Source organism: Callionymus lyra, chromosome 2, assembly GCF_982586985.1.
Source record: "Callionymus lyra chromosome 2, fCalLyr1.hap1.1, whole genome shotgun sequence".
NCBI classification, from domain to species: domain Eukaryota; kingdom Metazoa; phylum Chordata; class Actinopteri; order Syngnathiformes; family Callionymidae; genus Callionymus; species Callionymus lyra.
The window spans coordinates 15,499,805-15,523,832 of record NC_141819.1 but is presented as its reverse complement, the minus strand read 5'-3'; the positions used below and the strand labels follow the sequence as shown (position 1 = coordinate 15,523,832).

At 39.3% G+C, this 24,028-nt stretch overlaps 1 protein-coding gene across 6 annotated transcripts in view; it reads left to right on the top strand.

Moving 5' to 3' along the window:
- Nucleotides 1-5,568: 5,568 nt before the first annotated feature.
- The window catches only part of myo9bl (myosin IXb-like), a 53,854-nt gene continuing 35,394 nt past the window's right edge, over nt 5,569-24,028 (top strand). For 5 of the 6 annotated variants that reach the window (XM_087783661.1, XM_087783659.1, XM_087783660.1 and 2 more), the window contains exons 1-4: nt 5,569-5,895; nt 21,126-21,344; nt 21,431-21,650; nt 22,547-23,056. In XM_087783661.1, coding sequence (XP_087639787.1) covers nt 21,190-21,344; nt 21,431-21,650; nt 22,547-23,056 — 885 coding nt within the window. In that variant the 5' untranslated portion in view covers nt 5,569-5,895; nt 21,126-21,189. The remainder of the gene's footprint in view (nt 5,896-21,125; nt 21,345-21,430; nt 21,651-22,546; nt 23,057-24,028) is intronic. The other variant, XM_087783662.1, reaches the window with a different exon arrangement.

Below are 24,028 nucleotides of genomic sequence, written 5' to 3'. Positions count from 1 at the left end.
TGATGCATGGTTGGCTCTGGAATCAACCATGTCAACCACAAAGGATACAAAGTGGATGATCTTTTGTAAGTAAGTCATTTATTTATATAGCGCTTTTCCAGACCAGGGTCACAAAGCGCTTAAACAATCAAAACAATATTCAATAAAGTATAAACTTTAAAGGTCAAGATAAAACTGATAACACAACAGGAGTTCCAGAAAATCAAGGAAAAGCCTGAACAAATAGAAACGTCTTAAGATGTTTCTTAAAGGAGTCAGTAGATCCATCAAGCGCAAAGAGAGAGGAAGATTGTTCCAAAGCGATTCTTCAGATTTTCTCATCATCTGATAGTCGGTGTGTTGCTCAAGGTCATAAGAACCATTCCTGGAAGAGTTATTACCAAACATCTAAATGCCGCACTAAGCAATTTGTAAAGATGTTCTTTGAGTAACACACTTGGATGTTTTTGAGGATATGAAGCAACAATCGCACTTGTACTTTTGAGAAAATGCCAGGAAGTTGGTTTTATTACGAGGCTGGTTGAAGCGGAAATACGTAAGTTCGATCTCCCCCCCATGTGTCTTTGTATTCTTTGTTCTTAGATTGCAAAAAAAAACACCTTGTTGTATCAATTTTTTCTTCCTGGTAAATTGAAAAAGTCTCTCAGTACTTCATCAGGAAAACACTGTCTCTGACCCACTGACACACTTTAAAACAGCTTGGTGGTCACATGACACTCACAGAATCTCTGGACAGGTCGAACTAAACAGAGTTACGTAGTGAAGAGTCATGCTAATGTAGATGAGATTAGGTAAGGTAAGGTAAAACTTTATTGATCCCGAAGGAGACATAGACGAGATTAGGTAAGGTAAGGTAAGGTAAAACTTTATTGATCCCGAAGGAGACATAGACAAGATTAGGTAAGGTAAGGTAAGGTAAAACTTTATTGATCCCGAAGGAGACATAGACGAGATTAGGTAAGGTAAGGTAAAACTTTATTGATCCCTCAGGAGGTCTCCTTCGAGAAATTGTTTTTTTCCAATAGCCACAGCAAATACAGCAATTCATAAAAAATTAATCAAAATAAAATAAGAACAAGAACAAAGAGAAATAAAGAGAAAGAACAAGATGACACAATCTAAGTCTAAAGATAAAGAACATAGATCAAAGAAAAATAACAAAGACAGAGGATACAAAGACTAACATAGAACAGAACATCCAGATACTTTCACTCCACTCCTGCCCCCGAACTCAGAATTGTACAATTTAATAGCCCGATAGATTAGATTAGATAGACTTTATTAATCCCTCTGGATATCTAATTTGGGAAAGTAGGTTTCCAGTTCACAGCAGACGATAGAAGGTACAGCAGGTTTCATAAAAACAAGAACAAACTGCAAACAAAAGAACAAAGTGCAAGGAATGACAAAGTGCAAAGTATAAAGATCATAGATCAAAGAAATTAACGCAAAGAAAAGGATACAAAGGAAAAGGATACAAAGATTGACATAGAATAAAATAACACATTCCACTCCTGCCCCTTAACTCAGAATTATACAGTCTAAAAGCAAGAGGAATGTATGAGTCCCTGAGTCTATTAGTGTTGCATCTGGGGAGCATTAAAAGATTGAGAGAGTTTTACTGTACAAATCATTGCTGTCCAAAACTAAATAATTGTTTCAGAAAAATGAACGGACAAACGTTATGCATTGTTTTAAGACATAGTTAAAAACTTCAGGTCATGGTGTAGATTTTTCCCTTAAAGGTTTTCTATCCTTTACTCAACTTTTGTCCCTTCTCTTGACATGTTTAGCATGGACTAAACTGAGAGTTGGACCATGACACAATCTCCTGTTCTGTTGTCATTTTGGCAAAAGAGAAGGAATCCTGCTCCATTCACATCCTGATGAGGAGAACCTCTGGATATCCATCCACAGGTTTAAAGCTTCTGAATGTTATATATATTGTTCATTTTACCTTGTAAGTAAGAAACATTAAAATCCAAGGAGTGCGGAAATCTGGACAATCATTATTTGGAGCTTTAATGACTTTAGGATCTGCAACAGAAGTTAAATAATGCCTGAACAGTAGTTCATTAAAGGTATTTCTTGGCCTACGGTACTTTTGCAACACTTAGCTATAGAGTATGATATGGTTTCTGGATTTGGAAATTCCTGTTGGAATCTTAGTATTGCGACAGAGCCTTATCATTCCAAAATTGTGATAGAAGCGTGTGTATGTGTGAGTGTGTTTTATCTCAGTGGTTGCAAGAAACAAACAGGAACTTTAAATCAAACAGAGAAAGCCCCACCCAGGAGTGTAGTTTCACACATCTGTGACTGTTGGTTCGTGGACAACTCAAATTAGTTTTCCTTCATTAGCCACGTTAAACCATCTTCTAGCTTGTGTTAACCATAATATAATAAATACTTTTCTTTCATCTCTTTACTAGTTTTATCACAGTTCACTAGTAACTAACGCATCCTGAGGCTTGTAGAAAGTGGGTGGACACAATGGCATTTGTAACTGAATCAGTGAAACATGAAAAACTTGTCCAAACTTTCTACATTTCTACTTAATTCAAATCTAAGTCAAGTGGTGTCAGTGGTGCTCATACATCTATTTCTGTGGTGGGCTCTTAAGGTGTGGTGTGTTTAAAAAAGGAAGTGACTCTGAGGAAATTAAACATTTAGGCTTGACCTACTTTATCATGAGAATTAGTTTAGTTGGTTAAAGAATTAGTCCCCTCACGCCCAAAAAAGGCAAATGTTTAACAAATAACTCTCTTGACTCGCTGAAATGTTTCAAATGTTGAAGTCTTTCTCTCCAAGATGCAGTAAGTCCCTCATCATGACCATGTTTTGAACTTATTACTTGATACATTTTTTTGTATTTTAATACATTTTTTTGCATTTTAATGTAATAATGGCTTCACTCCTCCTCCAGCCAGATGTAATCACACCAGCTTTTTTATACATCGAGTACCTTGGAGTAGCAGACTTCAGGGATTGGTGACGTGCGGTGTCAAACCTCAATGTTTGACCAATCACAGCAGAGTTTGGAGACACGGACACATACTGATACAATAGAGGTCTGACACTTAAATTAACACATCGCTTGTCCTTTTTCTACCTGAGGTCTTCTACAAATATTGTACTTTGCTGCCACCGTGAGGTTTTCTAGTGTGGTCAGTCAAACCTCGAAGCAACTATATGTTTTCTCCACCAGGTATCTTCAAAATATGTTGGAAAAACGTTTCCAATCGTAAATAAGGAAGTTGTTTTGTATTACCAAGGCGTCACGTACTCTAGTCCGATGTACTGCATTTGAGACTTGCTTATATTTATTTTTAATATTCCATATTTACTGTTATACAAACTGTCCTAAACCCACTCTGCTGCAGGACAAACTGACTAAGATGAATGTGGACCCTGGTCTGGTCTCCTGGATTACGGACTATCTTACTGATCGACCACAGTATGTCAGGCTGAAGGATATCAAGTCTGACACTGTGGTGTGCAGTACAGGAGCACCTCAGGGGACAGTACTGGCCCCTCTCCTCTTCACCATCTACACTTCAGACTTCTGCTACAACTCAGAGCTGAGTCTCGTCCAGAAGTATGCTGACGACACTGCCATTGTCGGATGCATCAGGGACAACAGCGAAGACGAGTATAGGAGTCTGATACGTGACTTTGTGGACTGGAGTGAGAGGAACCACTTGCAGCTGAACACCTCAAAGACCAAGGAGCTGGTCTTGGACTTCGGGAGGTCCAGGACAAAGCCACGTCCAGTGTCCATCAGAGGCGACGAGGTGGAGATAGTTGACAGTGGATGGACAGTAAACTGGACTGGTCCTGCAATACAGACCATGTATCACTTTCTGAGAAGGCTTCCATCATTTAACATCTGCAAGAAGCTCCTCTGCATGTTCTACCAGTCTGTGGTGGCCAGTGTCCTGTTCTATGCTGTGGTGTGTTGGGGTGGAAATGTGTCCAAGAGGAGTGTCAACAGTGGACAGGTTGATCAGGAGGGCTGGTTCTGTGTTTGGAATGAAGCTGGACTCACTGGTGACAGTTGCTGAGAGGAGATCATTGAACAAACTACTGTCCATCATGGATGATGACAGTCATCCTCTGAACACTGTCATCAGTGAGCAGAGAAGCAGAATGAGTGCACGAATGCTCCTACCCAGGTGCAAAACAAATAGACTCAGGGACTCATTCATTCCTCGGGCTATTAAATTGTACAATTCTGAGTTCGGGGGCAGGAGTGGAGTGAGAGTATCTGGATGTTCTGTTCTATGTTAGTCTTTGTATCCTTTGTCTTTGTTGTTTTTCTTTGACCTATGTTCTTTGTCTTTATCTTTAGACTTAGATTGTGTCATCTTGTTCTTTCTCTTTATGTTCTTCTTCTTATTTTATTTTTTATGTATTATTTTTTATTGTTTATGAAAAATTGCTGGCTATTGGAAAAAAACAATTTGACATCTGACATGAGAATGAGATGACAATATATCAGTAATGTGTTGGAGATCTACAAAATTAAGATTCTAATCTTCAAAATATTGTAATCTGCAAAAGATACAACCCACTCAAAACAACACGCAACAACGCATCTTAAAACTATGCAAGAATATAATTCACTTATAAGTTTCACTTTAAGAGTAAGAAGAAGAGATGTCTTTATTCTTCCCACAATTGTCACAGCAACTCCAAAAACAAAGATTACAATACAAACACAAATTAAGAAATACAGTAAACATGTTAAAATCAGTTAAAATCTAAGAAAATGCATTAGCAACATTTTTTTAAAGCACAATAATGAATAATGTAATAATAAATAATAAATAAAAACAACGATAAACATTCTCACACATACTAAGAGTAAAGGAAGGCATATATATTTTTTAATAAAATATCCTGACCGCAGTGGTAATAAATAAGAAACGGATACTCTCCTTCCTATAGCAAGTGTGTATTATATTAAAAATATAATATTATTTTATGCATTAGAGGGTGGTGAATTTAAGCTAAATAGACCCATTTTCACTTTACTCAGCAAATAAACCATACTAAATTGTGTGATTGAAAGATCGTGAAGAAACAGTTTCCTAATAACAGTTAGCACAAATAACGTTAAACTGAAGAACAGCAATAATTTACAATTAAAAAAAGCAGTTTATATTTTTAAAAACACAGTTCAGTTTTGAGGGCCTTATTTTGAAAAAGGAAATTAATTAAATCTCCGACTCAATTTTATTTTCCTAAACATTCTTTTATATGTAATGTATTTTATTAAGGGATATAATAACGTGTTTTGTTTAATTTTAAACACTACAATCCAAAGTAGATATTTTATATTAGAAAAGAAAATATCTTTGACGTAATTTCCCTTCCCGGTAAAAACCAAGGTGTGGTTGCGTCCCTATCTTGCGTCATGATTTGTGACGTCCTCGCAAGCGTGTATCACCACCGCCACTGTCCAGCAGAGGCCGCTGTTCCCCCGCGAATATACCGCAGCAACAGGGTTCTTTGTACTGAAGCTTTTTCTTCAACTTTGTTCCTCAGTCCTGCTGCTGCTGCTGCTGCTCTCCGGCGCTCACAAGGGAAGTAGCGACAGGCTAGCCAGCTAGCCGCTCTCTCGCCGCCTCAACAGGGCTCACACGGGGAACCTCGTAGCCTTTTTTTCCCCCCGACACTGGTCTCCGGTCTGCACCGAGCAGGGTCGTGTAAAAGTCGCCGTTGACGGTTGTGTTTTTTTTTTCCGAAGGCGTGAAGCGAGCGTCGTCCGCCGAGTGTTAGCTTCACGTCCATCAAGGAAACTGGGAAAGTACACCTTCGTTTTGTTGTCTTCCGTGGGGAGGGATGTATTGAAGGATTCCACGGGCAGTATGAGGAAACCCACGATGAAAGGTAGGTTTTGACGTCAAATGCTTTGGTTCCATTAAAATACTGGACGAGTCGCCATATGTATCACCACATATCCTAGTTTGAATTCAATGGGTCTGTTTCTGTCAAAACGGTCACATCTTGTTTAAAAATAACATGCTGTGTTTAGTCTTTAAAATAGTTTCCTTAAATACCATCTTCTATGAATTTTATCTGACGATCGGTACTAGAAGAAAAATCAGGTTTGTTTGGTGAATGAAATAATGTCTCGACATGACAATGAAGACTTATTGTATTTGTATTGTGAGTTTCCAGAGACCTGCTGACTAACAACACAAGTCACAAGTCTCTAAGATCACTGTTGTTTGTTGTTTTTTTTCCTCCAAAACAAGGGGTTGCTTTTTCTAGACGTGTAGTCCAGGCAGCTTCAGGTGTTGAGAGAACATCAGGACTTTGACACGAACCATCTCAGGAGTCAAGGCCATCCCTTAAAGACGAACGATTGGATTAAAACCTTGTAATTATCAGTGTTTGCAAACAACAGACGTATCGTCCACACTAAGCAAACTCTTTGCTCTTTTTGTGCTTGTGTAAAGAGGGATTTAGATATATTGGCTCCTCTCTCTGGAATCCCTCAGCTGTTCTATGGCATTACAACATACAGATCCTGAAAAATAACCCCCTACAGCTGACGCTTTAAAGTCCTCATGACTAATGCCTTGCTGCTGGAAAGTATTCATCATCATCATCATCATCATCAAACGGCTCTAAAAACACACACATTGGTCCTTCAACTTCCTCCTTCTTTCCATATCAATGGTTGATGTCTAATGAGTGAGAAATCCCCCCCCCTATCCCCCCATGACAAAATATCACCTACATTAGAGGTTTAGAAATCCCCTCTCTTTAATGTGTCGTCCGGTATAAAATTAGCAATTTCATGCCGCTAGACATGTCCCAGTGAAAGTCCCCTGTAGCATGATATTATTTCACATTCATATTTATGACACGTGTTTATACTGAGCGTTTGTCATGTTGAATAATTCAACCAAACATGTGAGGACACCGTGAAGAATAAATAATTCATCGTCATGTACCACACGAGTCCTCTTCTTTAATTTGTTCCGACAGTGAGATCGTGACGTTGTACAAGCGGTTGTCTCTAATAATAATTGTTAATTATAATGAACATGTAGTTTGGTAAACATGAAAATATTTGATGATTAAGTCTAATGTTTACGACAATGGTAGCTACCCATATTTGGTTTATACTTAGACTGCGATTTCTCTAAATCGTCCTGACTTCAGTTAGAAAACCTGACAAATATTGTCAACGTACTTCCCTTCAAGTGTGCCGCCACCTCCCAAGTGTATCTGTACATTGAAGCGGCCCACTATTTACCATAAATCTTGAAGGGAAGACCATATGGCCCCCCGGCTAATGGTTAGTATTCTGCCACCCTCGCCACAGAGCTTCCACTGGCTCTGGACAAGAGGAGGGGGAGGGAGGAGAGAGACACCAATTACATGTCCAGCTCAACCTCCAGTGGTAATTGGTCTCCACATCCTGGCGGATGCAATTGTGCGACTCTGGATGAAATGATAACAATCCTTCCATCATGGCGGTGTGCACTTTTTCCAGAGGTCTGTTTATATGATTCAATGACCCTGGTGATGATCTGCTCTGTTTCTCGGATTTTCTTTGTGTCTTATTTGTGTTGTCTTATTTAGCTTACTGACGGATGGGTAGTTAGTCTAAACAGGAATGAAGGTGTTAATATTAACTACATTTTTTTGGTGGTAAGTCGGTAGATGTGGGCCTGTTTTGAGTTCTTTATGTTGACTAAGTTACGCAGTAAGGTTATTTTCACCCAACGAATATTCTTGTCACTTCAAAATCTTAATATTGGTTTTGGTTACTAATTTTAGCTTAATTTGGTTCTGCCTTTTTGAAACTGAGGTGTTGCGTAAGATGTCAAGTGTGACTTTCTGTGGTGATGACCGTTTACACACTGAAGAATACGATTTTGAATTATTGATTAGAAAAGGAATGCGTATTTCATCAGCTCTCTCTCTCTAATCTCGTGTATTCAAGGATTTTACGAGGCGTTTTGGTTTCCCACAACTAAAAATGGCAAGACTGACCGTGATCAGTATGTTCTGGAAGAGCTTATCTGTCAAAATGCCTTCGATAGCCTTATACAGCTATCTTTAATGCTGACCTTTGACGCTGTCACATATTTCCAAAAAACGAGCTTAACATTCTTAGAGGATGACTCGTGTATTTGATTTTAAGGTGGTTGTAATACTTGTCCAAATAACTTTTGTTTATTTTTGGATTTTATGTGGTCATAGAAGTACAACAAGGCAGTTTTACATCTTTAACTTGACTTATTTCCTGTGTTATTCTCTGTGTTATCTTAAACTTTTAAGTATATCTTTTATTGAGTATTATTTTGATAGTTTAAGGGCTTTGTGACCCTGGTCTTGAAAAGAGCTCTTTAGATATAAATTACTTACTTACTTACTAACTTATTAACTCCATATACATTGCTTAATATAAAAGATTATTCAAACATTTATTGCCATTCATGTATTTTTTAATAATCCCATTTTATGCTTTACATCAGTTTCGGTGTATTTATCCATATTTTAATACAATTGTGTGCTTGAAATCTAATACATTTTTGCTTTGTAAACATCATACACGACAATCGAACAATTTAAACTGCAGTCTGGAGTTGAAAGAGAACATTTTGATTCGATTCAGTTTACTGTTTTCAAACCTGTAGTAGTGAATTGCAAAGGGCTTGGCAACCGACGTGATACATGTACAGGCTTGTACTTATTTTGTCAGTTTTCCTCTGTACACTTTCGGAAGCCGCTTTGTTATTAGGATGTTGCAAAGTCTTCTTCTGCTTGATCGTCCCTTATCGTTGTAATTATCGGATCACGTTCCTCAAACTTTCAGCAGGGAAGAATCGAGGCTCTGGTATCACACTTTGTGTAAAATGTGTCACAAATGAGAAAAGGTAAGGCTGTAAAAAGTAGGCCACTAGCATGTGTGTGTCTATGAGGGAGTAAAGTGGGACAGAAATGCTCCAGGCCTTGACTTCTTTAGTGGGAAAATGTTCTGTTTGGAGAGCGTTGCATGTCTATTGAAGAGTTCATGCGAAGAAAAGTAAGCACAGAAAAGGTAGAGGACCGAAAGGGCTGGATTGGATCTGGTATAAAGTCATCAATTCCATAACCTCCATAGCAACCTGGCTGTGTTGCTGTGGAAAGTAGAATTTATGGGCTGTATAAATAGACCCGGCTGTAATGATAGGGTGCAAGTGAAGAAAAGGCATAGTGACTGTTCGGGCATGGCCTACTTACTGTAGATGGTTTGTTGTGTCGTGTGCCATTGAAAGCTCAGAAGACATCTAGCTTTGGATTAATACTTGATTAAGGTTCCTGTTGGGCCGAGCAGCAGGGGGGTCTCTGCTGAGCCAGGAGATTGGAAATCGGGGGATTTGTTTATGACTGAACGTTGATCGTCATTTGCAACCAGAAATTGAGGGATTTATCAATCCTTGCATTATTTTTTTATTTGGACGCAAACTGTAGTAAATGGACGGAAAACTCCATAGTCGTTTTCAAATATAGCCCCAAAATATACTAACGGAACTTAAAACATAAAATCTGTTGCAATGGAAACATGTTTGAAACACGGTTTAAGTTTCTAGTAACCGGTTTGGGACAAGTTTTGGAAAAAATACTTACTAAACCCAGATCTAGTTCTGGGAGCCACCGACCAAAGGACATGTTCCTGGCATAGAGGAAGAAATCTGTGGATGACTAAGCTCCTCTCCACATCTCCAAGGGAAGCTCCTGGACACCCTGTGGGTGGACCAGTGATTTGTACACTTCGCATCATCTCCAGCAATGAGAGAGTCTTTTAAACGAGAGCTTTATCTCCGTTTTAACATCTCCATGTTTGTGACCAACACATTTTATTACCACCAAATTGTCTTTGACATTTGCTTTGAGTCATGCACCAACTCACAGCAACGGTGTGCTTTTTCAGAAAAAGGGCTGAGTCAGAAACTGTGTAGTCTTACACCTGAAGCAAATATCCAACAGTGCCTTATGATTTCCTAACTTAGTCAATAAGAGCCGTGAGTTGGTTTTCTGTGCGCAACATTGTGCTCATAAATAACTCGGTTATGATGTATCTTTGAGGTTCTCAGGGCTGCACAAAAACATGTTGGTGTTTGTCGAGACTTGTAAACCACTTTAGAATACTGCCTCAAGCACATTATATATAAATAGCATGTTCCATGTTCCTATGGGATCCACGCATATAGTTGTGATGGGCATTGTTAAGGTTTCATCCCGTACTGGTTACAAACGGTTCAGGAAAGTTCTTGAGGATGGAAAAATATTTCCATTAGCATTGCAATGTTAGGTAAAGGAAATTAGGAAAAAGAATATATACACTAAGTATATTATTTAAGCCTTGATCTGGGTCATGTTCTGTCGGTAGTATTATTCTACAACACATCAGGACCTCTTGATACTGACCATTTCTTGTATGTCTATCCAGTAAAAGTTATTTTTGCAAAGTACAGTATTTTTTAAACACACATGTCATGTGGCTATTTTTTATTCATTTCCAAATTTTAAATATGGATTCTCCTTGCCAAAAAATTAACCGGCTAACTACGAACTATGTCAGAACCGTTATGGAATAGGTATACGTTCCTTATTTATAAATATTTATATATTTCAATATGTTTGACTTGAACTCAAGCAAGCAAAGGTGATCTAGTATAACTAAAATAGCTGCAGAAATATTATTTTGTTGTAATGTCAGTTGAATGTGTGGGAAAAAAAAAGAATCCTTTCATCACATCCCGGTTAGACTTAAGGGTTTTTCAGAGTCCCTTGATGATGCCACATAAATTATTCCCGAGCTAAGGGACGCTGTCAGTGGCTTCTGAGAGGGCTACCCCTGAGGTCGTCCTTCAAAAGCCAATCATTAGACCACACAAATAAACATTAGAAGCATAGCTGCCAGTGTTGGGTTCCCCCAGTGAATCCCAATGTTTTAATTTTTAATTTGATTTGCTTCTGATACTGCTGTTGTTTTTTTCTCTTTATGTCCCAGATAGATGAAGTATAACTCTTCTATAGTTGTATGAAGTCGGTCGTATTGTCATAGTGTTGGCCTCTGTGTTAAACGTTGTGTGTACCTCTAGTAGTGGTACAGTAAGTGGAGAAACATGGGTTAAAAGAAGCACGAACAGTCAACCTTGTCTCGGAGGTCCTGATTGGCCGTCGGCTGCTCTGTTTATTGTTGCTCTATTTTTATCCCCCGGCTCTGACACTGGTGACTAAATTATTCCATCTGAGTTCTGTTTGATTTCACCGAGCTCAAACTTCCAACAGTGTTGGAACGCTCTCTGATTTCATTGGCTGGAATGAAGCATAACTTGTGACCTGCGTTCAAGTTTCCCTTTTTAATCTCTGCACCAGGACGGAGCATTCCCCTGGTAATTAATTTCATCCACCAACATCTTATTTTTGGAGGCAGTCCAATGGCTAAACCCTTTTTATTTTTTCTAGGGACATATTTCAAGTTTCTGATTTTTAGGAAGAGTACACATTTTTTCAACTCATAAAGGAAGCGACACGTCTGAAAGAAGAGGTTTAAGTGGCACTTAAAAAGCAGTATATTATTCCTTTTAAAGGGGTGGAATGTTTGTATCATAAGGTGTGCCGTCTATTGTCAGTCTTCTCTTGTCATTGTGTAATTAACAGTCCAACATTAGCGAGTACGTAATATCAAAAGTATTTATTTGGCTTTAAAGAAATGTCTCTTAGTATTGACGATCTTCTGAGCTCCAAACTGTGAATTCTGTTTTCTCATTTGTGTTGGTGATAAATCTCCGGTCCTTCCTGCTGTTCTGGGGTCAGTTTGACATTTAATTTAAAATCTATGCCCCCTTTTAATATGTCCTGTGTGTTCAACCCAAAGGATTTTAAGTTTTGGTTTTGTGCTGTATCCTGGTGCCACAATAGAGTCATGTGTTTTATTTTTTCAAGCAGGGCAGCCCACACTGAAGTAGAAAAATCACCCCTGTCTGACTCTTTTCCTTTTCTTTCTTTTTTCCTCTTCCTGATTTTGAGCCTGCAGCTGCCACATGTCTTCAAACAGCAGACTGTAGTTTGGTGTGTGTTTGTTCTCAGGATTAATCATGGAAGGAAGTGTTCCCAACAGTAGACAAACATGGCATCAGCACAGGTATCAGCTGGCACTGGGAATACCTTCAAACATTCCACCAGTCAAGATGAATCTTCCTTCTAGAACGCTTCAAAATTCATATGTTCTGATTGTAAAGTCTACTTCCATTACCTTTAATTTAAAACAGCGCTGGCTCTAACATCCATGAATCGTGGTCTGGATTCCTGGTGTGGAATACTATCTGGTCTCCTGTCACCACCTTCCCCAAGGACTCCCCGACTAGCCGATCAAACCAAGCTGAGACTTCTGGTTTGCATTAAGGTGGACGTGATCTGCCCTCACTGAACTGAACTGGTATATTTTATGCTGTGACTAAAGCTTTGAAGACACAAGTTTAACCTCATCTATGCGAAAACATACATTTGAACGCATGTGTGTTGTTCACACACGAGGAACCCCCCATGGATGACAGGATATGTACATGGTGGGGTTGAAAGCTGTGGCAGCATCGAACATGTCGCCAGTATTTTAAATTGGATTCTTAAGCCTTGTGGATCACAAGATTGCCTAAATGTTGTGATGAAAAGTGGAGCTAGTGCAGCAGCTCTTTCTGCGCCACATAGAGTGTTTAATATTTAAATTAGCAGTGGATCCAGATTGTAATTTGAAAGACTACCAAATGTAAACCATTGTTTCTTGTCCCACTATCAACATTTCCATCACTGAACGTTTAATTAAAATGAAGTTTCCTGAAAGACTTTAGTGGAAGAAATAGGTAAAGCTGACAACATAAGTGTAGTTAAGTTGAATATACTTGAATAATTGACGTGGTTCTGTACATGAAACGATTGACTGAGGTTTTGCGTCGTTCTTGCCTAAGTTAGTGTGGTATGTTCGTTGTTCATGAAGTCATTGTACAGCATAGTTTAGGATTAAACTTCCTTGTTCATAATCTCCCACGAGACAATCCCTTGTAACTTAACTATAGCAAATATTCACAATGCATATTTGACAAATTGAATAATCTATCAATGTACATCTACAATTGGTCCAATCAAATGTATTATTTTCATTCTGAGTTCCAAGAGATAGTAATCTACAACAACGGTATTCTTCGTCTAATCTCAAAATTCTAAACCCTGTCAATGGAGTTTACCTGCATTATCAAAAAACGTTGCTTTAACCCGTGTGAGGTTCTGCTTGTATGATTGCACAATAACTACTGACCCACTTTCTTAAAACCTGGTCAAGCCACGTGTAGAAGACTAGGAGGTACTTAGATTGGATTTTTGTGCTTTAAAACATTTATTGTGCCGGTGTGTTGGTGCTCAACGCACAAAGATGTGTTTGACACAAGTCGGTCCAGTAGTGCAACTTGAATTATTCACATTAGTAAAACTTTTTTTTATTATTTTGTCCTGCTGTTTCGTCCATTTTAAGTACAGAAGTCGACCATAAACGGGAAGTGTAATTACAAAAAAAAGAATAAATAACTCTCCATGTAAATTAAAAACACTTGGCTTTTTCTCCAGTTAATTCAACACAGAGCTTCCACTCTCATCCTCTCCGTGCAATTTGGCATCTGGGCTGAGTTAAAAACAACAGCGCCAAAATGTGGGGGGGCAGAAGGGGGTGACCAGCAGGGGGGCGGTGTGGAAGGCACTGAAGTAGCGAGATTACTTTAAGGGGACCTACGCAGAGATGTCAACACAAAGCCACAACATAGCGAGGAAGATGAATGCGGTGGGCCACGGCTAAGGAGGCGGCTGAAAGAGAAGACCGACAGATGGGGGGGTAGACGTGCAACGCCGTGTAAGGCTAGACCTCCAGGATTACTCACCTGCTGTGAAATGTGCATAAAATGGGAGTTTATAAAATTAAAATGATTCTCGCATCTGTACGACGGAATAAGACGAGATTTAATAGACCTCTAAGCATTTAAAAATACCTTATTAATATACCTTAATGTACCCATTTAAAATACCTTGTTTAATGATCTCTTTGAAGTTGTAATCGTCCCTAAATAGACACCATTTCTCGGCACCATACCGGCTGATGAAAATAATTGCTAGAACGGCGTTCCCCTCCACGGCTAACATATGGGTCAAACTTACCTCCAAGGGATTGTAAGAGAACAACGGGCCGCCTCAGTTTGTCAATATGTGGCTGCGACATGTGATATTTGCAGTAGAAGATCAATGCGGTGCACTCAGATGACCATGAGGTAATTGATTGCTCTTAACCATCATGTGGAGATTGTCTTTCTTTTTAGAGCTCTTTGGAAAAAGCTGCCGCATTTCTTTCATCACAACGGCGTCGGTTTTTATTTTTGCATCGACATTTAAGAGTACACAGAATTTTTTGTTCTCTTTTTTTTTTGTTTTCATCTTCTTCGTTATATCTTTCATTTATTTATTTATATATATTTTTTAAACATTTTTCCTTGCCCTGTTTATACTAAATAATAAAATGGTATAATGGAAATCAACTCGAAAATACTGGAAAAAGATTTGCACTAAAACTATGCATTAAAATTTACTGTAACCAGGGGGTTTCAATCCAAGAATACGTATATGTGTGTGTGCGTTCACAAGTTTGTATATATGTGTTAATATCTAGTAACAATATTTAATGCTCGCGAGAACTTACATTAAATAAAGTAAAGCATTTTTCAAGCCTAAAATTGATAAACTGTTTTTTATGCCTTTAAACGAGTAAGTGGATTCACTAATGGTCTTTACAGTCCCTTGATATTTAGTTTGCTTTTACTGTAAGTAAGTAAGTAATGTTTATTTATATAGCGCTTTTCCGGACCAGGGTCACAAAGCGCTTAAACAATCAAAACAAAGATTTTGTTTTAATGCATGTGTGTTTTAACGTGTGTTCAAAAACACAAACAAAACTTTAATATTCTATAAACTAAAGTGAATTCATCTTTCATCATATTGTTGTTACTGCTGTGCTGTTTTAAAATGAATATTGTTTGTTTTCATGCAAAGCACCTTGTGACATTGAATTTCTAAAAAATGCAATATGAATTACATTATTATTTTTTATCTTGAATCTTGTTAAGCGTTTGCTACACTCTTTGTTGTGCGACCCCCAAATTAGAAGTAGTCGCGCTCTGTGACAAAACCTCTTGGAATTTAAAGCATTATTGTTTGAAGAGTAGATTTTCTTGACAGATGTTGAAATAGTTGTCAAGCTTGTTTGTTGTTCTTCACACATTGTTGTCAATGCGAGCGACAGAACTTCATTAGTGACGACAACCTCCCAGGTTCTCGTATGTGGTCACATTGCTGCACCTCTTGGTCCACAATAGTCTTTTGCAAATTATTTCTGCAGAATTGTACTCTCAGGTTTCGTGGGAAGGTTCCTTAATTTACAATAAATATGTTTTTCTTGCTCTCAGGAAGTAAATGTCATATTCCTCTTGTACTTTCCTTTCCTTTTTTTTCCTTTGACTGAAGCAGGATTTTGACCATGAGCTTGGGCTTAGTGTTGAATTAACATGATTTCAGTTTAAACCTGGTCCCCTAAAGGCTGTGTTTTCTTTCATCGTCTGTGTTGAGATGAAGGCAGCAGATGCTCTTCTGTTCTGGTTTTATTGTTTGTGGCTGTCCAGCCTGGGAACTGACTTAAAGACAGGGGGAGGAGCTGTGGTTGGCTTTTTTTTTTCCCCCTTTGCGCTCATCACCGTCTTCCTCTGTTAAAGCCACATCTTTGTGCGCCGCTTAATTCTATGGTCGCTGTATCAAACAAAAGACGACATATCTCGGCGGACCACATGGCCTCAGTCAGCGGGGCCGTGTGCCATTTTCAGCCACGTTGGCTCCGCCTGGCGCATCGACCCCGAGGCATATTCGACAACGACTCGCTACAGTAATAATCTTTGTCCTCCCCCCCCCCCTCGTCCTGACTGTATCTGAGCCCCTCTTGAGATAGAAACCCACTAACTCAATCTGTACTTCCTTCTGCCTCTCGCCGGGCCCGGAGCACAATGCAGCCGGAGCTGGCGAACGGCCAGCAGGCTCGTATCCATTAGGTCATGCCGAGCGAACTGCGGTGCTGACGGATACTTCAACAGCCCCCGCTCCACTTTCCCTGGGGAGAGGGAAAAAAAAGGAGTCTGGTCTACAGCACAGCAGAGCGGCCCAGACGCACAGATGCACCTTGAAGGAAGTGTAGGAGGATCTGTGGCTCGTGTGATATTTAAAAATTCAAGCTCCGAGCTGAGCTGAAGTACAAAACAGATGCTCCGACTATTAACCTCATCAGACCCACGAAGACACTGGCCAGGCCGTCATTACACGCACATGTTGCTTAAACAAGCATCGTAAAAGCCACGGAGCTGCATTTAAAATGTACTCTGGGTTTCCAGAGTTATTAAGAATATAAAAAAAAAAACAAGGACTGGATCATAGCATCCACCGACGCACACTATTCTATTTTATTACCATTTTCAAGGTGTGACTTTTCGTTGGCGGCTTACACAGATGATGTCATGACTTCTAGTGCGAGTGTTTGTGTGAGTCAAACAGTGACGACTGCTTGACTGTTGCTGGTTCACCTCTCACTGTGTCATTTACTTCCTGCCACATCACTGTCTGCAGCGTCTGTGACTGCTCGCCGTGTTTGTACAGTCGAGTGTGAGTCTCACGTTTGGGTTCGACCTTTTAGGAGTTTCCAAAACTATTGCCTTTTACGTAATCCTCATTGTTTCAAACGTCCATTAGTGACACTGTAAACCGCAAAACAACTCGCCATATAAAGGCAAAGTATTTATATATCTCATACAGCGGATTCTGGGCTTGGGCCCCTCCTCTTCTGTTTTATAGAACATTTCCCTGCGACTCTGCGGGTGAGGAATACTGAGCAGGAGTTTGAATTAAAGGGAGAGTGAGCAAAGCCCTGTTGTCTTACTTGAAATCTGACAGTCCTGCCAAACACCCTTTTGTCTTCCTGCCAAATGAAGTGAAACCATGAGATCCTAATCTTACCATGTGTGTATGTTTGTGGCTTTCTTTCTGATATTGAACTCAACATTGCTCTTTTTGTTTCCTGAGGCTCAGAGAGCACAACTTTTTTTAATTTGAACAATACATGTAAAGTATCTTAAACCTGCTTTTATTTTTTGTCAATAATTTAAAGTGAGTTATATTTTCAGGTGAACTCAACTGTACTTACAACCAGCACACTTTAAAACGTCTGTCTTGTATTGATGCCTCTACATGTTGGTAAAATCGTATACAAGTCTATATTCTAGGGTCGTTTTTTAGTGGAGGATCCCAGGCCATCGGCGTAAATATTGCGCACTGACACTCGCAATGTGTTTGAATGATGATAAACTTGTAGCTGGAGCTGAGAGACCTGGAGGTATTGCTACAAACAAGCTCAACATATAGAGGATTTTGTGTTGTGCCAAGGATTCAATACAAGTTGGACATCATAGACAAGCTATTTTGGACAAAGATGTGTAGGTTAGTCAGAGGAAGTTGCCATCAATTTTTTCACTAAAGTAAAGATAGTAAGATGTTCTCCTTGATAATTACTAGTCCAATGAGACGATCACTATAATGGTGGGATTATTTCTCTGATAATAATCGTACAAAGGAAATCTGTATTAGTGACATCCCTAGTTGACGAACATTAAAAACGGAGTCGGTTAAATAAATATCGCCCACTAAAGCCTCTACTTTTAGGGGACGAAGTTAATATCTCCAGTGGGGAAGCCTTTGAAAGCTTCATTTTTTAAGGAGCTTGTTAGTTGTTAAACCCATTTCTGCCTGCACTAAGCAGCTGAAGCCGAGAAGCTGAAGAATCTCCTCTCAGCTGCGGTCCTCTGGTATCTTTCCTCAACCAATGGTAAGAAGATAAAGTGCCAGGCTAAGCCTCTAAAGCGGACAACTGGGTGACTTATCTGTGGAATGCAGGGCATCCTTGCGGCAGATCTTTGCAGGGAGGAAGCTGCATTAGCGAAAAATGTCTTTCTTTTTTTTCCTTTTTACTCCAGTGGGAGCTTTCACACTCTTTAACCCCATTTCTACTTCCTCCGTTCACCCTCTACCTTGTCCTACTTACCTCTGCCTTTTATGTTTGGTCATTCACTAGAATAGGGTTGACTGGGTTTCACAGTATTTATGTTGGCGCTGTACACTTTTTCAAAATCACATCACATATGAGGATGTGTTGAAGGGTGAAAGTTTAGTATCCTAAGCCTTTCAGAGTTGTTGGAAAAAGAATTGTGAACTTGTGTTAGAATCTGACTCGGTGGTTGGAAACCTTGTGCTAACCCCCTAAATCATTTATCTAGCGGACAGATTTGTCAAGTCTTGTTCACTACCAATTTGGAATGACTTGAAAGTTGGCTTTTGAGCGAGTTTTTATCAAAACCATGTGTCTGTAAATGGGTCAAGAAGTTAAAAGTAAAACGAACAGCATACAAACTACCAAAGTACATATATACACATGTATTGTATGTACACCAAATATCTTTAAGAAAATTGCAGTCATGTTATTGTGTTTTATAAGTAAGCTGAATAAGTTCTTAACAATTGATACATTTTATTTATAATTGTTCATGTCATATTAACAATAGTGTGTGCTATTTAGATTTGAGTAAAGTTTCCATAAATATTGAATGAGACATCACCTTGGATACAATTAAACTTATTTATCTGAGCAGCTTTTAATTTAAATGGACTGACTTTGCCTTCAACTAAATTACATTTGTGTTATATCTGTATTTATGAAAATGATTAATAAATGAAAAATAATCGTTTAAACAGTTTGTACTAATGTATATATGTATAGGATTTATTGCTCCTATTCAGTTGTTAATGAAAATGAAGAAAATGTATACATTTATCTAAATCTTTAGTAACTTACTATTGTCTTTTTTTTTTTTTACAAAAATAACAAGATGCTTAAAGGTGGATATGGTTTTTAAAAAGCCCACACAATATCAGAAGTAAATATGTGTTTATACAAACCATGAGGTGTCCAAGATTAAGAAGACTCAGTTTGTCATTTTGCAGGATAGATACACAACTGGCCAGTGGATTCGTTCTAGATGCCGAGTCAACAGCTGCCACACTATGTTTAAGGCTGAGGAATGATTCTGTATCGTGCTAGCTAACGCAGACGGCAGAAAGGTTTCTTTATTGCCAAGAACGACAGGAGATGACATTAAAATAAAGTTTATCATGTTGATGATGTAATATTACACTTGTACGTGAGTGAATAACAAATGTTTCAGTATAAACATCTCCACACAATTATCTAAGGCTATAAAGTGACAGATTTAAACCAGACGGTCAATGATGGATCGTAATGGTTGTGCTGTCTTTTGAGGTCTCCTCAGTTTTGCATGCCATAGCATTTTACTAGCTTGCGTGCCTCTGTGGTCAGCTATTCTGGCGGATGGCACATGACTCGAATGTTTGTTCTTTTTTTTTTTTTTTTTTCATTCAGACTAAATTAACACTGGCACATGATTATGCCATACTTGTGTGAAGGGCTTAAGAATGTAGTGAGTGTATATTCGCTCTACGCGATCAAACTGTTCAAGCTCGTAATGCATTAAAACACAACGTGAGCTCTTTAAGTACAAGCAAAAACGTATTTCCACCAGAAAATGGACACAGAATTTTCCATCTTGCTGTGATGTCTTAAATGGTTTTTGTCTTAGGAAAATAATCGGTCTCCGCTTGAATGATAAAAGTGATAAACCGTGGGGCTGTGTGCTTACAGGACACGACCCTGGATCAGCTTACCAAAGCAGTGCCGTCTGCCTGCCATCCAGTGATTTAAACCAGGTTCCTGTTTCCCCCCACGGGTGGCTTACAGTTTACAAAGCATGCATTATTGATAGGAAGTCATGCCACATGATCCTTCATTAGACCAACATCAACCAGTTGCCGTCTTTATAGCTCACACCCGGATGCACTAGACGAGTGTACAGTACTATATACAGTGTATATATATGTGTATATACACTAATGATTTGTGTTTTTCCTCAATCCTGTTTTGCGATTGATCAATAAGATAAAAAGGAATTTCACTAATGTTTCAGGATTGCTGCTAAACACTTTGGATTTGGCCATATTTAAAGTAATAATTCTAAAAGTATAGTTCTCCATTGATCATTAGAATTGGTACTTTTTCTATAGTCTTGCAAATTTGGTTGTTATTTGCTTTGGTTGTTATAATTGTGAATGTTGGCAAGCAGGAGATGAAGTAATCAAGTCTCTATCTTGAAAGTTTTAAATAGCCTTATCTAGACATTAGCATCTGTAGCACATGGTACTTGAAATGCATTCATGAAACGGTTGTTGAGTGTAACCCCCACTTAATCTATTTAATTTGGTTCTTGGGACAATATTGAGCATGTTAAATATTGTCAGAAGGCGTCAGTATTTCCAGGGATGTTCATGTAGTCAACCAACCGATAGATAAAGGTCTCTCTGTAAATGCAATCACAAAAATACACCTTTCTCTTACATCTTCATTAAAGTTGCTATGAATTAAATGCATTAACTTCAGTACTGAAAAGTATTTGATTTTAATTTACTGCTCAATTAAAGTCCCAACTTTTCTTTATTACTTGTTCATTAATTCACTTTTATTGTTGATTAATAATAATAATAATTTAAATCCATGGCCTAACACCTCTATCTGGCTAACTTGCAAAAATTGAAATATGGACTAATTTCTTTCATTAATAAGACATTTACTTCCCCCTCCCCTTCCTAGTATTTATTTTATTTAACTCCATAGAAAGGGGTAATCCATCACTTATTCACAACCACCAGGTTCACCCATTATTGGGTATATTTGTAGGGAGCAATGTGGAAAATTAAAGAAGGCTTTCCAATATATGCGTTGGTCTGTCTGAGGATATTTGATGAATTATTTTTATTAATAAATAAATGACACAATTATATGATTTTTTTTTTCTCATGCAGTATTAATCCAGGTCAAAATGTGTAGAGCCTTCACTGAAGCATCCGTCTGTCTTTTCCAGGTGCTGTGTGGTGAGTGGAAGGCCTGTGGGTGCGGAATGCTGTGGCAACTCCCCCTGACCCAGGATGAGTGTCAGAGATGGTGGTGCCGCCGTGGCAACCAATGCAGGTGGAGGAGGGGGAGGTGTGCCAGCTAACCCCAACGATCAAGATGGCCGCTCGTACCTGCTCCAGATTTATCCACGGCTCCCTGCCAAGTCGTCCACATGCTGCAGCCTCCGGTGAGCGTGCGCTCCCAGCTGTGTGCCTTCATCACGGACCACCAAGTACCTAACCCTAGAACCATATCATCTCTCTCTCCGACCAGGGTGCAGAAGGATTCTACAGCAGCCTCCGTGATCTCAGATGCTGCTTCAAAACTGGGGCTGGACCCCGGTCGCCTTTACGTGCTGGCGGAGGTCAAGGAATGTGGCGGGGAGGAGTGGGTCCTGGAGGCCGGCGACCTGCCGGTCCAAAGGTTCCTACTTTGGCCTCGGAAAGCCCAAGAAGAACACCCACAAAGCTGTGGCTTCTATTTTCTACTACAGGTAACTTCCTTTTCCAGATGGGTCATGTTTTTCTGTTGCTATAATAACTCATAATGTTGTGTACAGGCTTTTTTTTAACGGTTGCCAAGCAGCAAAATTACGTTGCCAGTTTCACTGCTGTGTTTTCTGTGCAATGACAATAAAAGAAAGTCTAAAGTCTAAAGGCTTCTATGAATTATTAGGAAATCTTGATGAAATCATAATTGCAATTTAGGTGGTGTTTTGAGAGGAGATTTCAGAAAGTCGTTGCATTTTTGCTCACACAGTTTCAGTTTCTACTGGGTTGTGTCACATGCTGTACTGACATGATACTAATTTCTAATGCAAAATAAGGTGTATAAATATATAGATAAGATAATATGCGGAACAAAAATCTAAATAATCTTCCGTTTTGATAAGAGAAACTGGTAAACCCGGTTAGCCAACGCTTTTTTTTAACCCTTGTGTGGCAGCTGGGTGTAAAACAAATGGGTGTGAGGTATCCCTTGTGTTCCCCTTGACCTATAGGCAACACAGGGGATACCTCAAACACATTTTGTTTCCCTGATCCAGAGGCAACACAGGGGTTAAGCATAATAAAATGACTGTTGTTGGTTAAGTAGCACCGTTATATGCAAAAAAAACACACGTAAGATAAGTCAACAGCTAAATGAGGTAGTTCCGGGTGTAACTAGTCACCTAAACAAACATGAAGGAGACAGGAAAGAGGTGTAGTAATTACATGCGACACAACTTACACACTTGTCACACATTGCTGTTGGTATCTGGACAAAAATTGTTACAGTTATATTCCAAGCTATAGCATTTAGAGTGTATCGTCCTGCACTCTGTGATTTTAGAAATGACGGATATAAATGATCCATTCTCATCATTTCAAATGCGTTTGTCTCACACAGGAGCAGAACAGTGATGGCACAATCCATTACGTTCATCTCCCGACTCTGTCCAAGGAACAGCAGGCCCAGCGGCTGGCAGCGAGGGGCTTCCTCCCTCCTCCGCAGGACGACTTCGCCGACCTCTGCAACCTCCCCAACCTCAACGAGGACGGCATACTCGACAACCTGCGCACGCGCTTCTACAAGAAGAAGATCTACACCTATGCGGGAAGCATACTCATCGCCATCAACCCCTTCAAGTTTCTGCCCATCTACAACCCAAAATACGTCAAGATGTACGAGAACCACCAGCTGGGCAAACTGGAGCCCCATATCTTCGCCATCGCAGATGTAGCCTACTACGCCATGCTCAGGAAAAAGGTCAACCAGTGCATTGTTATCTCCGGGGAGAGCGGCTCAGGGAAGACGCAGAGCACCAACTTTCTCATCCACTGTTTGACTGCACTCAGCCAGAAAGGCTACGCCAGCGGTGTGGAGAGGACCATACTTGGGGCAGGACCGGTTTTGGAGGTAAGACTCCATCCATGAATCAACTTTTATTAAGAAAAACCAGGAACAAAATGTTTCCATAAATTTAAATTTTTTTCACTTGGCCCGAGGAAGCAGCAGAATGGTGCTTAACATTTCCAGGGTAAAAATCCAACATAAAGCTCCACACAAACATTCATGTTTAAAAGATTATACTTAATGTGTTGTAGTCATTTTATGTCAATGTCTTGGCTGCAGAATAGTTTTAAAAAAAGGTCATGAACGAGTGATTATGTCCCTTTTTACAGTTGAAGTAGTTTTTTTAATACATCTGGAATTTGTTCTTTGTAGCAACAGTATAAATGAGGAAAAATACAAATATGTAACAATACTCCGGTTTCCTCCCACAGTCCAAAAACATACAGAGGTTGATTGTGTACTTTGGGGAATTGTCCGTATGTGTGAAAGGTTGTGTGTCTTTGTGTGCCCCGGGACAGTGCGGCGTCCTTTCCAGGGTGTCCCCCGCCTCTCGCCTGATGAAATTGGGATATGCTTCAGCCCCACCCGCAACCCCTATAAGAGATTCATAAATTAATGAACTTAAATTATCCATGATGTCCATGTTTTATAGATGGATGGATGGATGGATGGATGGATGGATGGATGGATGGATGGAGTAGGACTGAGCAGCCTGGATTGCCTTTCCACTCCTGACATTCTTCCCACTTGCTTTGAAATTAACAATGAAACACAATTAATCAGATTTATTTTTAATTAAAATGTTTTTCTATCACATGTTCAACCGTACATTGAAGCTTTTTTTTACTTCTTGACTCCTGAGCTTGAGGTTAGACCCTCTCAGGTTTGATAATTCTACTACAGAAGTGCTGGTTCCTACCGTAATGACGGTTATACAGGTGTCATTAAAGTGCTTTTCAAATGAGGTTTTTATCTTCTCTCAACTAACCTCAGTAGAGTTATGGTAATTAAACGTGTACAAATCGGCAGCGACAG